The 12329-nt window shown below is 38.4% G+C and overlaps 2 protein-coding genes across 2 annotated transcripts; both read left to right on the top strand.

Annotated features, from left to right (window-relative positions):
- The first annotated feature begins 3578 nt into the window (after nucleotides 1–3578).
- LOC145888562 (uncharacterized) lies at nucleotides 3579–9804 on the top strand. Its single transcript, XM_082979371.1, has 6 exons — nucleotides 3579–3682; nucleotides 3735–3880; nucleotides 3957–4048; nucleotides 8845–9001; nucleotides 9289–9447; nucleotides 9743–9804. The coding sequence occupies exons 1-6, from the start codon at nucleotides 3631–3633 to the stop codon at nucleotides 9770–9772; spliced, it is 636 nt and encodes a 211-aa protein (XP_082835497.1). The 5' UTR covers nucleotides 3579–3630; the 3' UTR covers nucleotides 9773–9804.
- A 117-nt stretch (nucleotides 9805–9921) lies between these two features.
- Nucleotides 9922–10709, top strand: LOC145888477 (uncharacterized). Its single transcript, XM_082979266.1, has 4 exons — nucleotides 9922–10073; nucleotides 10145–10236; nucleotides 10388–10544; nucleotides 10671–10709. The coding sequence occupies exons 1-4, from the start codon at nucleotides 9942–9944 to the stop codon at nucleotides 10707–10709; spliced, it is 420 nt and encodes a 139-aa protein (XP_082835392.1). The 5' UTR covers nucleotides 9922–9941.
- The last annotated feature ends 1620 nt before the right edge of the window (nucleotides 10710–12329 follow it).

Genomic DNA, 12329 nt, shown 5'->3' with positions numbered 1-12329 from the left:
AGACGTGAAACGTACGCAGGCAAAACCCCACGTACGCGAAACCCAACAGAGAGACATGAGAAAAAGGCGATAAATCCGCTTAGACACAATCTACCGCCATATTACATGCGTCACAATCTCTCGAATCGTATTAATGTAGTTTTACGATTTTGCATAATTACGATTTCAAAATAATATAAAAACAACAAAAGCCTACGTTAGCGAAAATATTTTGATGCACAGTGCTTTTCAACCTGTGACCGCAACCGCACTGGTGTGGATATGAAAATCTTTTGTGTTTGGAAACTTCCTGTATTTTTCTTTTCTATCTCGCTGACCCATAATAACTGCAGCGTTGTTTCATGCAACCAAAAGCTACACAAACCTTGAGAGAAATGTTTCTAGAATATTGGAACGTGCGACCTTCTTAGGCCGTCAAAAATAATTTTTAAGCTGCTTTGACAGTGTTGTCTAAAATTATTGACATTACTTTTGTAAAAATGCAGCAGGTAATAACAAAAACGTGATTATTTTATATCTGTGGAAATATTATTTTTGTAAGTCAAACATTCCACCCTTTCTAGTGCTATTTTCAAGCCAACAGCTTGTTTTTTGAAAGGAATTTGAGACAAAGGGAAAGGGCACATATACCGATATATAACAGTGGTTGCTGTGATTATGAATTCAATTATTGATTTGGAATCATACATTTATTATATTTCACTAAAAAAACGGAAACAACGATACTTAGAGTTTACAAAAAAATGAGATTATGTGAAGCAAACATTGAAAAATTTAACGAATAATAAACGAATTCAAATCTTCTCCGTTTGGGAACTATTTTGACGCTAAAGACTCCTACTTCAACACCGATTATTTATGTACACTCATCGGGTTACATCGAAACACGGCTCAGATAAAATAAGCGCTTTTCGAGGCTTTTGTATCTTTTAACTCGCTTGTGTGGCCTTGTGTTGTTGAGCTGAATGCAAATAAACCATATACTGTTCAAAGGTTCAAATTATACTGTTGTTTTCTTGTATTGGAAAGAAGCATGCACAAATTGAGACTGCTCATAACTGAGAACAAGCGTGATTGTGTGGGGAAAACCACTTATTATATTCCTATACAATCAACGTGGAAATGTTGCACAGGGTGCGAAAACGACAAGAATGGGGCACGAAAAATGTCACACTTCAGTGATCACAACACGTATAATTTTGTATTTTACATTTCGTTGTTTTCTGGATATTTAACTTTGTGCCATGTACACTGTTGTGTTGGCGGCGAAAACAAAGCTGACCAATTGTATTTAACCTTTGCGTGTTCTACGCCATGTGTTAACTTCTAAGTGTCCTGCACTGTTCAACTCCATGCACTGGGTTTGAATCCATTTTATACTGTCAACTTTTCTCTCAATTTCATCTTGTCATGCCTTGTTTTCTGGTTCACTGCATATAATATTTAGAGAAATAAATAGTATTTATTCATAGCCTGTAGTTTAGTTACTATTGAAAGTTGAAACGTTAATCTATGTGGCAAGAATGATGGCGTTATAACAGTTTCATTCAACCGGTGCGTATTCTGTGTTGATATTTGGGCCAAGTGTTAATTTTATAATATTGCATGGCTTTAAACATTGTAAATACAACTCTTTTTCGAAAATTTTGCACACTAACAGTTCTACATGAAAGCGTAGAAGCCAACGACTTTTTTTAAAAAAGGATTTGAGACAAAGGGAAAGGGCACAGATACGGATATGTAAGAGTAGTTGCTGTGATAACGAATTCGAATATTGATTTGGAATCGTACATTTATTATGTTTCACCAAAAATGAAACGACGATACTTAGAATCTACCAAAAAAATGAGATTATGTGAAGCAAACATTCGAAAATTTAACGAATAAAAAACGAATTCAAATCTTTTCCGTTTGGGAACTATTTTGACACCAAAATCCCTACATTGACACCGATTTATTATGTACACTCATCGGGTTACATCGAAACACCCATCGAACAGACGACTTTACCCAGGGGCTCAGATAAAATAAGCGTTTTTCGGGGCTCTTGTATGTTTTAACTCGCTTGTGTGGCCTTGTGCTCCTTATACTCTGTAAAGGTTCAAATTATACTGTTGCATTCTTGTATTCCAAATAAGCATGCACAGAATGAGACTGCTCATAACGGAGAACGAGCGTGATTTTTGGGGAAAACCACTAATTACATTCCTACACAATCAATGTGGGAATGTTGCGCAGGTTGCGAAAACAACAAGTACAGGGCACGAAAAATCTCACACTTCAGTGATCACAACATGTACAACTTTGTATTTTTTATTTCGTTGTTTTATGGAGATTTGGCAGCGAAAACAAAGCTGACCACGTGTAATAACATTTGCGCGCTCTGACGCTATGTGTTAACTTCTAAGTACACTTTACAAATGTTCAACTCCATGCACTGGGTTTGAATCCATTTTACTTCCCAACTTCTCTCTCAATTTCATCTTGCCCTGTCTTGCTTTCTGGTTCACTGCACACAATATTTAGAGAAATAAATAAAAGAGTAATTTATAAGTTTCGGCTAAATGTAAGCCTAATACAAAACTGACAAGCAAATCCCTCCTATCACACAACCTTGCTAAGTAATATTGTGTTTACGTTTTGTAATCATTGCTTGTATTGTAATTACGTGTTAAAAGTTGAAACGTGCAAGTATGTGGCAAGAATGATGGCGTTGTAACAATTTTTTTGCCTAGCGTGTGTTTTGTGTTGATTCAAGGCCAAATTATAATTTTGTATAAGTTCAAAACATTTTGAAAACAACAAGTTTGTTCTTTTACAAAAATTTTTAGATGTTAACTGGCAAACGTTTTTTTCTACATAAAAGCTTCATGGGTTCAACGAAATCCAACCGAGGTTTTCGTTTTACAAAAACGCGTACCGCGTATCGTCTGGTAAAACACAATTGTCAAAGAAAAACACTACTAAGCTTTGTTACGTCACAGCGTTTTGTACTAGTAGCTTTAATCAAAACAACGAGCGAAAGTGTCAATCAGAGAATTCCTTTGTTCGTTTGTGAATCGTGAACTGAAATCAAATCAAAAGAGACAACGACAGTGTGTGCTGTGGGGAGATCAACGCGTCCTCCGAAAAAAAAGAGACGAAGGGAAAGGGCACAGATGTGACAGTGGCTGCTGTGATAACTACAAATTTTGAATAGTACGAAGTAACACAGAAGTCGTGGTATACCACGTAGTATAGTACGTTGTGTGATTGCGGTGGTAGAGATTCCCTACGTATATATAAAGGTCGACTGGCAGTTTGTGCGCTTGCGCACCAGGACTGTAATACGCCCCGTAGTTCAGTCAATGGAACGTTAAGTTTAAACTTCACCGGGAGCTTGATTTTCAGATCTCGCTTCAAATTTTTGGGAAATACAGGCTGATCCCGATTGGCTGCAATGCCTGGGCTTCGATGCCAGCAAACCTAATACAAAATATTACCTTTAGATCAGGATTATTACTCGTAGTTATTCTTTAAATTGTTATCGCCAACGAAGCACTCCTAACCAGAAGTTAAGCATTAAAAGCTGTGAACTGTAGTTATATATAATTGTTTTGTAACGGTTCAAAGAGTCAGTTACCGAACACAATGGATGTGGGCGGCGAGCCTGTTTCGGAAGTAAAGGAGTTTGACAGCAAAGGTAAGCAGACTTAATTCTTTCATGAAACTGAATTTAAATGTTAACTTTACAGATTGCCTGACTCAAGTGGCAAATTACATGGACGAAGCCAAGCGCGACTTGGAATCTGACAAGGAACATAAACGCATGGGGGAATCGACTTTAGCGTTTGTTGAAGTCTTGCTTAATATAAAAGATTCAGAGAATGTTACGCGTCAAGTTAGTATTAAAGAGACGATAATACTCTAAAATCATATTTGTGCGTATACTGTGTAAAACCTATGAGATATTACAGGAGGTTGGAGATTTTCTGGCAGAAGGGGGCGCTGTTGATCTCTTTAAAGTCTACTTTGACATTTATTCGGACGAAAAAGCCAAGTTGAAAACGTGAGTGAAAATTTACTTATTATTATATTATTAGGTGTTATATGATAAGCAATGTGGAGCCAATAATATGAATTTGTGTATAAGCTGCAGACAGATGGCCACTGTTTCGACCTAAAAGGTCTCATCAGTGCAGCAGGTGTGACTATCAGACGACTTTGCTGACCAAACGGCCAAGCAAAGACTTCCACTTTGTGGTGACTATACAGTTCACCGTCATCCGTTGGGCACCAAACTAGGTGCAACCTTACGGAGCAAACAAGGTGGAAACACTACGGCCAAGCAAGCTCAACCAATAGTGCCGTCAGGCCCCGTGTCACAATAATCATATGATAAGCAATGTGGAGCCAATAATATGAATTTGTGTATAAGCTGCAGACAGATGGCCACTGTTTCGACCTAAAAGGTCTCATCAGTGCAGCAGGTGTGACTATCAGACGACTTTGCTGACCAAACGGCCAAGCAAAGACTTCCACTTTGTGGTGACTATACAGTTCACCGTCATCCGTTGGGCACCAAACTAGGTGCAACCTTACGGAGCAAACAAGGTGGAAACACTACGGCCAAGCAAGCTCAACCAATAGTGCCGTCAGGCCCCGTGTCACAATAATCATATGATAAGCAATGTGGAGCCAATAATATGAATTTGTGTATAAGCTGCAGACAGATCGCCACTGTTTCGACCTAAAAGGTCTCATCAGTGCAGCAGGTGTGACTATCAGACGACTTTGCTGACCAAACGGCCAAGCAAAGACTTCCACTTTGTGGTGACTATACAGTTCACCGTCATCCGTTGGGCACCAAACTAGGTGCAACCTTACGGAGCAAACAAGGTGGAAACACCACGGCCAAGCAAGCTCAACCAATAGTGCCGTCAGGCCCCGTGTCACAATAATCATATGATAAGCAATGTGGAGCCAATATTATGAATTTGTGTATAAGCTGCAGACAGATGGCCACTGTTTCGACCTAAAAGGTCTCATCAGTGCAGCAGGTGTGACTATCAGACGACTTTGCTGACCAAACGGCCAAGCAAAGACTTCCACTTTGTGGTGACTATACAGTTCACCGTCATCCGTTGGGCACCAAACTAGGTGCAACCTTACGGAGCAAACAAGGTGGAAAACACTACGGCCAAGCAAGCTCAACCAATAGTGCCGTCAGGCCCCGTGTCACAATAATCATATGATAAGCAATGTGGAGCCAATAATATGAATTTGTGTATAAGCTGCAGACAGATGGCCACTGTTTCGACCTAAAAGGTCTCATCAGTGCAGCAGGTGTGACTATCAGACGACTTTGCTGACCAAACGGCCAAGCAAAGACTTCCACTTTGTGGTGACTATACAGTTCACCGTCATCCGTTGGGCACCAAACTAGGTGCAACCTTACGGAGCAAACAAGGTGGAAACACTACGGCCAAGCAAGCTCAACCAATAGTGCCGTCAGGCCCCGTGTCACAATAATCATATGATAAGCAATGTGGAGCCAATAATATGAATTTGTGTATAAGCTGCAGACAGATGGCCACTGTTTCGACCTAAAAGGTCTCATCAGTGCAGCAGGTGTGACTATCAGACGACTTTGCTGACCAAACGGCCAAGCAAAGACTTCCACTTTGTGGTGACTATACAGTTCACCGTCATCCGTTGGGCACCAAACTAGGTGCAACCTTACGGAGCAAACAAGGTGGAAACACTACGGCCAAGCAAGCTCAACCAAGATGACGGTGAACTGTATAGTCACCACAAAGTGGAAGTCTTTGCTTGGCCGTTTGGTCAGCAAAGTCGTCTGATAGTCACACCTGCTGCACTGATGAGACCTTTTAGGTCGAAACAGTGGCCATCTGTCTGCAGCTTATACACAAATTAGGTGTTATGTTTGTTAACATTTTCTTGCGTTTCATAATTTGGGTAGGTAAGTGAACCTGTCGTATTTCAAACATCATGTGACTGTATGAAGAGCATTAAAAAATACTTCAAGTTTTCTGACGTGAGAGTAAATTGGTTAAATGTTTTATTTCAGGAAAGACTTCAAAAATGTTGAAAACCTTTTTCGTGTTTGTTTAAAGTTCAAGAAAATTAGTGATAAGTTTGCTGGAAAGATTGCAGCTTGTGGATTTGCGTCCAATGCATTTGCATTGTTAGAGAAGTACAAGCATTCTTTTCGACAAAATTTGGAGGTCAGTCTTCAAAACACAATTAATTTCATGAAACAAATAATTTCACCACTTTTGCCGAATGCTTTGTAATATTAAGTCATTTTCCGTCCCAGAAACAACGAATCCAAGTCGTTAGATCTTGTTGCTTTTGATACAATTTCCGTATTGCAGTTTCTTATGGCGCATTTACACATTGTTTGGTACATAGTAACTAACCTAACGTATTACAATTGCAGACGGAAGGCAAAATCGTCGTTGAGTCGCTTTTATTTCTCAGTTGGAAACGTGAGCCACAATAGTAGTATATAGGTGACAGAATAAGTATCTCAGAAACTTCCCTCCTGTTTCTGATATTTTCTTGCCGATTGTGAGACAGGGAAGGAATGCTAATTCCTTCATATGCATTTTTATGGGACTCTCTCTGTCTGTGATTGTATTTTAGTCATGTTTCCGATCTGACTTTTGTCCGTCCAGTTGATAGCTGTTTTAGTCTCGATTTATTTTCATCACAAAGGTCGTGTACAATCAGAGAATTTGGAAAAAATTGTTTTGATGTCGCACACGTAAATATTGTCAAAAGTATTTTACGTGTCTCTTTCTAAAGCTAATCTTAGTCTGAAATTTTAGTAGGTATTGCGATCGAATTTCACATTGTTATAATTGTTTGCGATTCTCGATTCGTCCAATTATCAGTTTGAACTGATCGTGTAGGTGTTAGGGGCGTAAATTTGTAAGCGCAGCGGTAGGTGGAAAACATTTAAATTCCGTAATTCGCTTTTGTAATAATTTGGGATTTGCGCACTCGTTTAAATGCCTTATTTCTGGGCCAACTGGGAGTGAAAAGACTTGTTTTGTCGTGCGTATAACAAAAGAAAAACCTCATTACAATGTTCAGAACGGATTATTTGGTGCTATGGTCAATGACAGCCTGCGTACGAGACCCTACCTGACACAATTGAATTCGTGCAGGGTGCTCCTACCTCTGCGGAGACAGGCGTGCGAAACCTTTTTATTCTTGATGACTTGATGTGTGAAAGCAGTAAAATCTTTCGCGGTTTATTCACCCAGGGCAGTCACATCGGCCGCGCATGGGTATTTGGTATTTTATTGTCGTTTAGAAACACAAGACAAGTTTCGTCTGCAAGCTAGAGTGTTTGCTTATGTTTCGACTTTCGATAAACACGCGCCAGTTTTAAATACGCTCTGCAAGGCTGAACCAAAAGTCGCGCTTTTCGTCAAAATTCCGCCACCGCACGTGCAGTTTTCCACAAGTCGACCCAAGCGTGCGCGGGGAGCAGGCGCAGGTTCAAAAGCGCAGCGTAAAGCGCCCCGAAAACGAGCAAAATACCACTGTCCATTCCTACATGAATTTTTGTTTCCGCTATTTCCCTAACGCTTGCACTATTCTTTTACCCACCCTGGATATCATGTGGTCTGGCCTCTTTACATACTAAAGAGTGTCTTAATCAACCAAAATTTTAACTTATGGCCTCACAACAGAATTGAGTGACTCCACGAAAGTACTGACATGCTACAGAGCGAAATGCTCCCGGATAATCACTGCAGAAAACAACTTAAAACATTTTGGCGAAAAATGCGACTTGTATCGCTTTGAAATTCTCCGACCGCGCATTACAATTCTACTATCCCATCCCTAGTCATCACCTGCAGACACAATTTTAGGTGACAATTCGACTACTATAACACCAAGTAATAAGCATCATCAAGTTTCCATACATAACAACTGAGTATAACAACTGAAGCTGGAAGCAACTGGTAAAACTTTATTGATTATTTCCTTAATCATGATCAATCGCTTTTGTGGTTCTGGTTTGTCGTAATTCTGTATCGAATAACTGTTGTTTTTGGAGTCTCCCTTTGGATGGTGCGTTCTTGTGGAAGTCTTTACATGTTATAGTAGCGATATAACTTATAACCTTTGGCTGCAGACTGGGTGATTAATTGACGTATAAAATGAAAAGTGACAATTATTATACAGGCGCAAAGAAAAGTTAGAAACAATTAATGAAATGTGTATTGGTCATTTCCTGAATCAATTTGACCAACCGTCAAAGTTTAACACTTTTGTTATGTGCGGTTTGTCGACGCCATTTGGACTTCGACCCAAGCATACAGAAAATAATTCACACGCCAAAAAACGATTTAGCTTTGCGAAGACTATGACCAATCAGTTCGATGTACATCGAAGTAAATCAAATAGAAACTTGACGAAATTATGTTCAATGATCAACGGACAAAGGTCAAACCGGGGACAACTTAAAATATAATCACAGAGAGAGAGAGAGAAAGAGAGAGTGTCTCTCTGCGTACTTTCCGGTCCAGGAAGAATTGTATCGTACTCCCAATCAAAGACTATTCGACATTTAAAATGCATCGGACGGAAAAGGAAAGAGTTCTCCTTCCAGTCTACCAATCCGAAAGCGAATCTCTGAGACAGGACGGAAGTTTGTTCCATTCCTCTGTCACCTATACACTACTCAAGATTTTCTTGTTGTTTTGTTAGGTTTAAACGTGTTGGTGGGTTACCCTGTCGTACTTAAAACATCATGTTACTGCATTAATGTATCACAGTATTTAGTTAAGCTGTCCAAAATTAAGTTAAATTGTTTTATTGCAGGATCAACTGCAAAAATGTTGAAAACCTTTTCCATGTTTGTTTGAAGTTTAAGGAAATTAGTGATGAGTTTGCTGAAAAGATTGCATCTTGTGGAATTGCGTCCAATGCATTTGCCTTCCTACAAAAGTACAAGCATTCTTTTCGACAAAATTTGGAGGTTAGTCTTCAAAACACATTTAATTTTATGAAACATATTATTTTACCACTTATGCCAAATGCTTTGTAATATTAATTAGTTTTCCGTCCTGGAGACAGCGAATACAAGCCTTTGGATCTTGTTGCTTTTGATACAATTACCATATTTGCAACTTCGTATGGCGCATTTACAGATTATTTGGTATAATGTAACTAACTGAACGTACTACAAAAGAGTATCACATGAAGTGTTGTTATCACTTGAGTTCCTGGATCTCACAAAGACCTATGCTTATCCCTTACTTGCAGACGGAAGGCAAAATCGTCGTTGAGTCGCTTTTATTTCTCAACAAACTTTCGTTTCCAAGGAAAGCTTTTCGTTTCCTTTCGTTTCCAAACCAAATATTCTTCCAAGGCAAAGATGTTGATTTGCTAAGTTGGTACGCTAGGAACACGAAAGGAATTATGGTAAGTATTTGATAACCCCATAAACACAAGTGTAACTTGTTTAAAATGTAAAAGTCATGGTTAACAAGCCGTACGTCGAAGTCAAACAATTTTCCACTTCAAGATCGTTCTTTACAAGCTTTATGATGTTTTCTGAACTTTAAAAATAAGTTTTTTTCAGTACTATCTTGTAATGTAATAACACTCCACACTTAAATACAAAAGCTTTTTCCTCTATAAGTTCCCTGTTTTGTTAGATCGATGAAAATCACAGCTTGTCAGTTTGTTGTACGTTCATTCTGGTCAACAAATTTAGGGAGAGAAATGTCGAACGTTTTTCAACTGAAGAACAATTGTCCGTCAACGTGGAAAATGAAACCAAGCCAATTGACAAAAAATGTAAATTCTGATTGACAGAAATTCACCTTACAAAAACTCTAAAATAATGCGTTAATCGTTGAATAGAAATTAGTATTTTGGGCCTACCAGGTTTCCTATTTTATCTCAAACATTACATGGATGAAGCCAAGCGTGATGTGGAAACCGACAAGGAACATAAATGCATGGGGAAGCCAGCATTAACCATTCTTGAAGCCTTGTCGAAGTATTTCTCGTGGGCCCGACTTGAGAACAGCAGCTCAATTAAGGTTGGTATTGGTCAAGTTCATGTTCGTGATCACCAACGTAGTGAATCTAATTTTGTGACATAATTTTGCAGAAAGTCGGCGATTACCTGGCGCTAGGTGGCGCTGCCGATATATTTAAAGTCTACTTTGACATTTATTCAGAAGAAAAAGCCAAGCTGGAAACGTATGTCAAAATTTACTTGTTGGTTGTATAGAGCGTTAAGATTTTCATTTGTTTTACAATTTGTGTTGGTGGGTTGAATCTGTCGTAAATCATGAAATATTTCATTAACTTGTCTGACAAGAAAGTAATTTGGTTTAAATGTATATTGCAGGAAAGACTGGAAAAATATTCGAAAACTTTTGAGTGTTTGTATGAAGTTCAGCGCAGTTAGTGATAAATTATCTGAAAGTATTGCAGCTTGTGGAATTCTGTCTAACTTGATCGCCTTCCTAGAAAAGTACAAAGGCACTTTTCAACAAAATTTAGAGGCAAGTTTTCTTTTACCTCATTAAGTACAAATTTATTGACAATTAACAAATGATTTCATTACATTGGTCCGGTGGAATGCTTTGAAATATTGTTTGGTCATAATCTATACTCGAAATTGCTTACAGCTCTTTGACAGCAACATTGATAAACTGTCCCTAACATAACTCACCAAAAAATCAATCTGGTGTACTTCAGTTATTACTTGAGTTTTTGGATATGGCACTTACCGATGCTTGTGCATTCTTGCAGACGGAAGGCAAAATCGTCATGAATTCGGCATTACTTCTCCATAACATTTCGTTATCAAGCAACAAAATATTTTTCCAAGACAAGGAAGTTATTGATTTGATAAGTTGGTACGCAATGAACACGAAAAGGATTATAGTAAGTGTTTGATAACGATTTTAACACAAAGAGCAACGTGTCATACACGTAAGAAGACACGGTTGAAAAATCACGAAAATGTGAACAGCAAATGAAACTCTTCCATTTGCACTGTCCGTTCCTGGAAAGTAGTAAAAAAAATATAACACTGCCGTATATCTGACTCTTGCTTTACTGTTTAAACAAAGACTGTAGACCTTTAAGATTTACCCTCCAATTTAATTTGTTGAAACACAAACAAAAATACATGGCCAACTTACAAACAACGCATAGAATCGGTTCCAAACAATAGCTCGTATAGACAGGCGACAATCAACCCCTTCTGCCTTGTCTCCCTCTGGGTATTTCACTTGTCTCTTTGTCTCTCTTGTTCTTTGATAAATTTAAACTGGATATATAGCCTGAGAAAGTGCAGTTAATTGGGTTCAGGAAAAAGGAAGACTACTTTAAAAAATGACGTTAGTGTTAAAGGTTATGACAAGATTGGTGTAGAACGTTTTAATGATGTGGACGGAGCGCTACTTATGTCATTTAGCATGAATGATGAATGTTCGTTCGTTCTAATCGAGTTCACGTGGGTTTGGAAAGTGCCCGTGGCTAATTGTAACAGGTTGATGTTGGTACAAAGCAATTTCATATTAAACAAGAGCACCACAATACTGGGAACTGTTCTTTAATATGACGTGATAGATGCACATTTCACTTTTACCCTGTTTGTCGAAGAACACGAGCAATTTGTTTATACTTTCCCTTTTGTCAGATCAATGAGGAAATCAGCATGTCAGTTTGTTGTACGCTTATCCTGGTCCACACATTTAAAGAGGAAATTGCGGAAAATGTTGCAACTGAAGATGGATTGTCCACCAACGTGGAAAGTGAGACTAAACCGATTGTGAAAAATTTAATATAAGTGTTCATTGATCTGCTGATAATTGACAAAAAGCCAGTTTGAAAAAATGATAATAGTCGCGATAATTGCTGAATGGAAATAATATTTTTGCGTCTACCAGGTTTCCTATTCTTTCTCAAATTTTACATGGATGAAGCTAAGCGTGACTTGGAATGCGACCAGGAACACAAAAGCATGGGGGAGTCAATTTTGAACCTTCTTGAAGTTTTGTTGAAATATTATTCGTGGGCTAAACACGAAGAAAGCAGCTCCTGTGAGGTTTGTATTGATCAGGATCATGTTCGCGATTGTAAACTTATCAACCCTATTTTTGTAAGATGATTATACGGAATGTCGGAAATTGGCTGGCGCAAGGTGCCGCTGTCGATGTTTTTAAAATCTACTTTGACATTTATTCAAACAAAAAATACAAGTTGGGAGCGTGAGTTACAATTTTCTTTATTTTGGGTGTTGTGTTTGTTAAGTTTTGTTTCGTTTTGCAAAGTATGTT

The sequence above is a fragment of the Ascidia mentula genome, chromosome 1 (genome assembly GCF_947561715.1).
Source record: "Ascidia mentula chromosome 1, kaAscMent1.1, whole genome shotgun sequence".
NCBI lineage: Eukaryota > Metazoa > Chordata > Ascidiacea > Phlebobranchia > Ascidiidae > Ascidia > Ascidia mentula.
The sequence above is the reverse complement of the archived record's forward strand: the minus strand, read 5'-3'. Positions and strand labels throughout refer to the sequence as shown.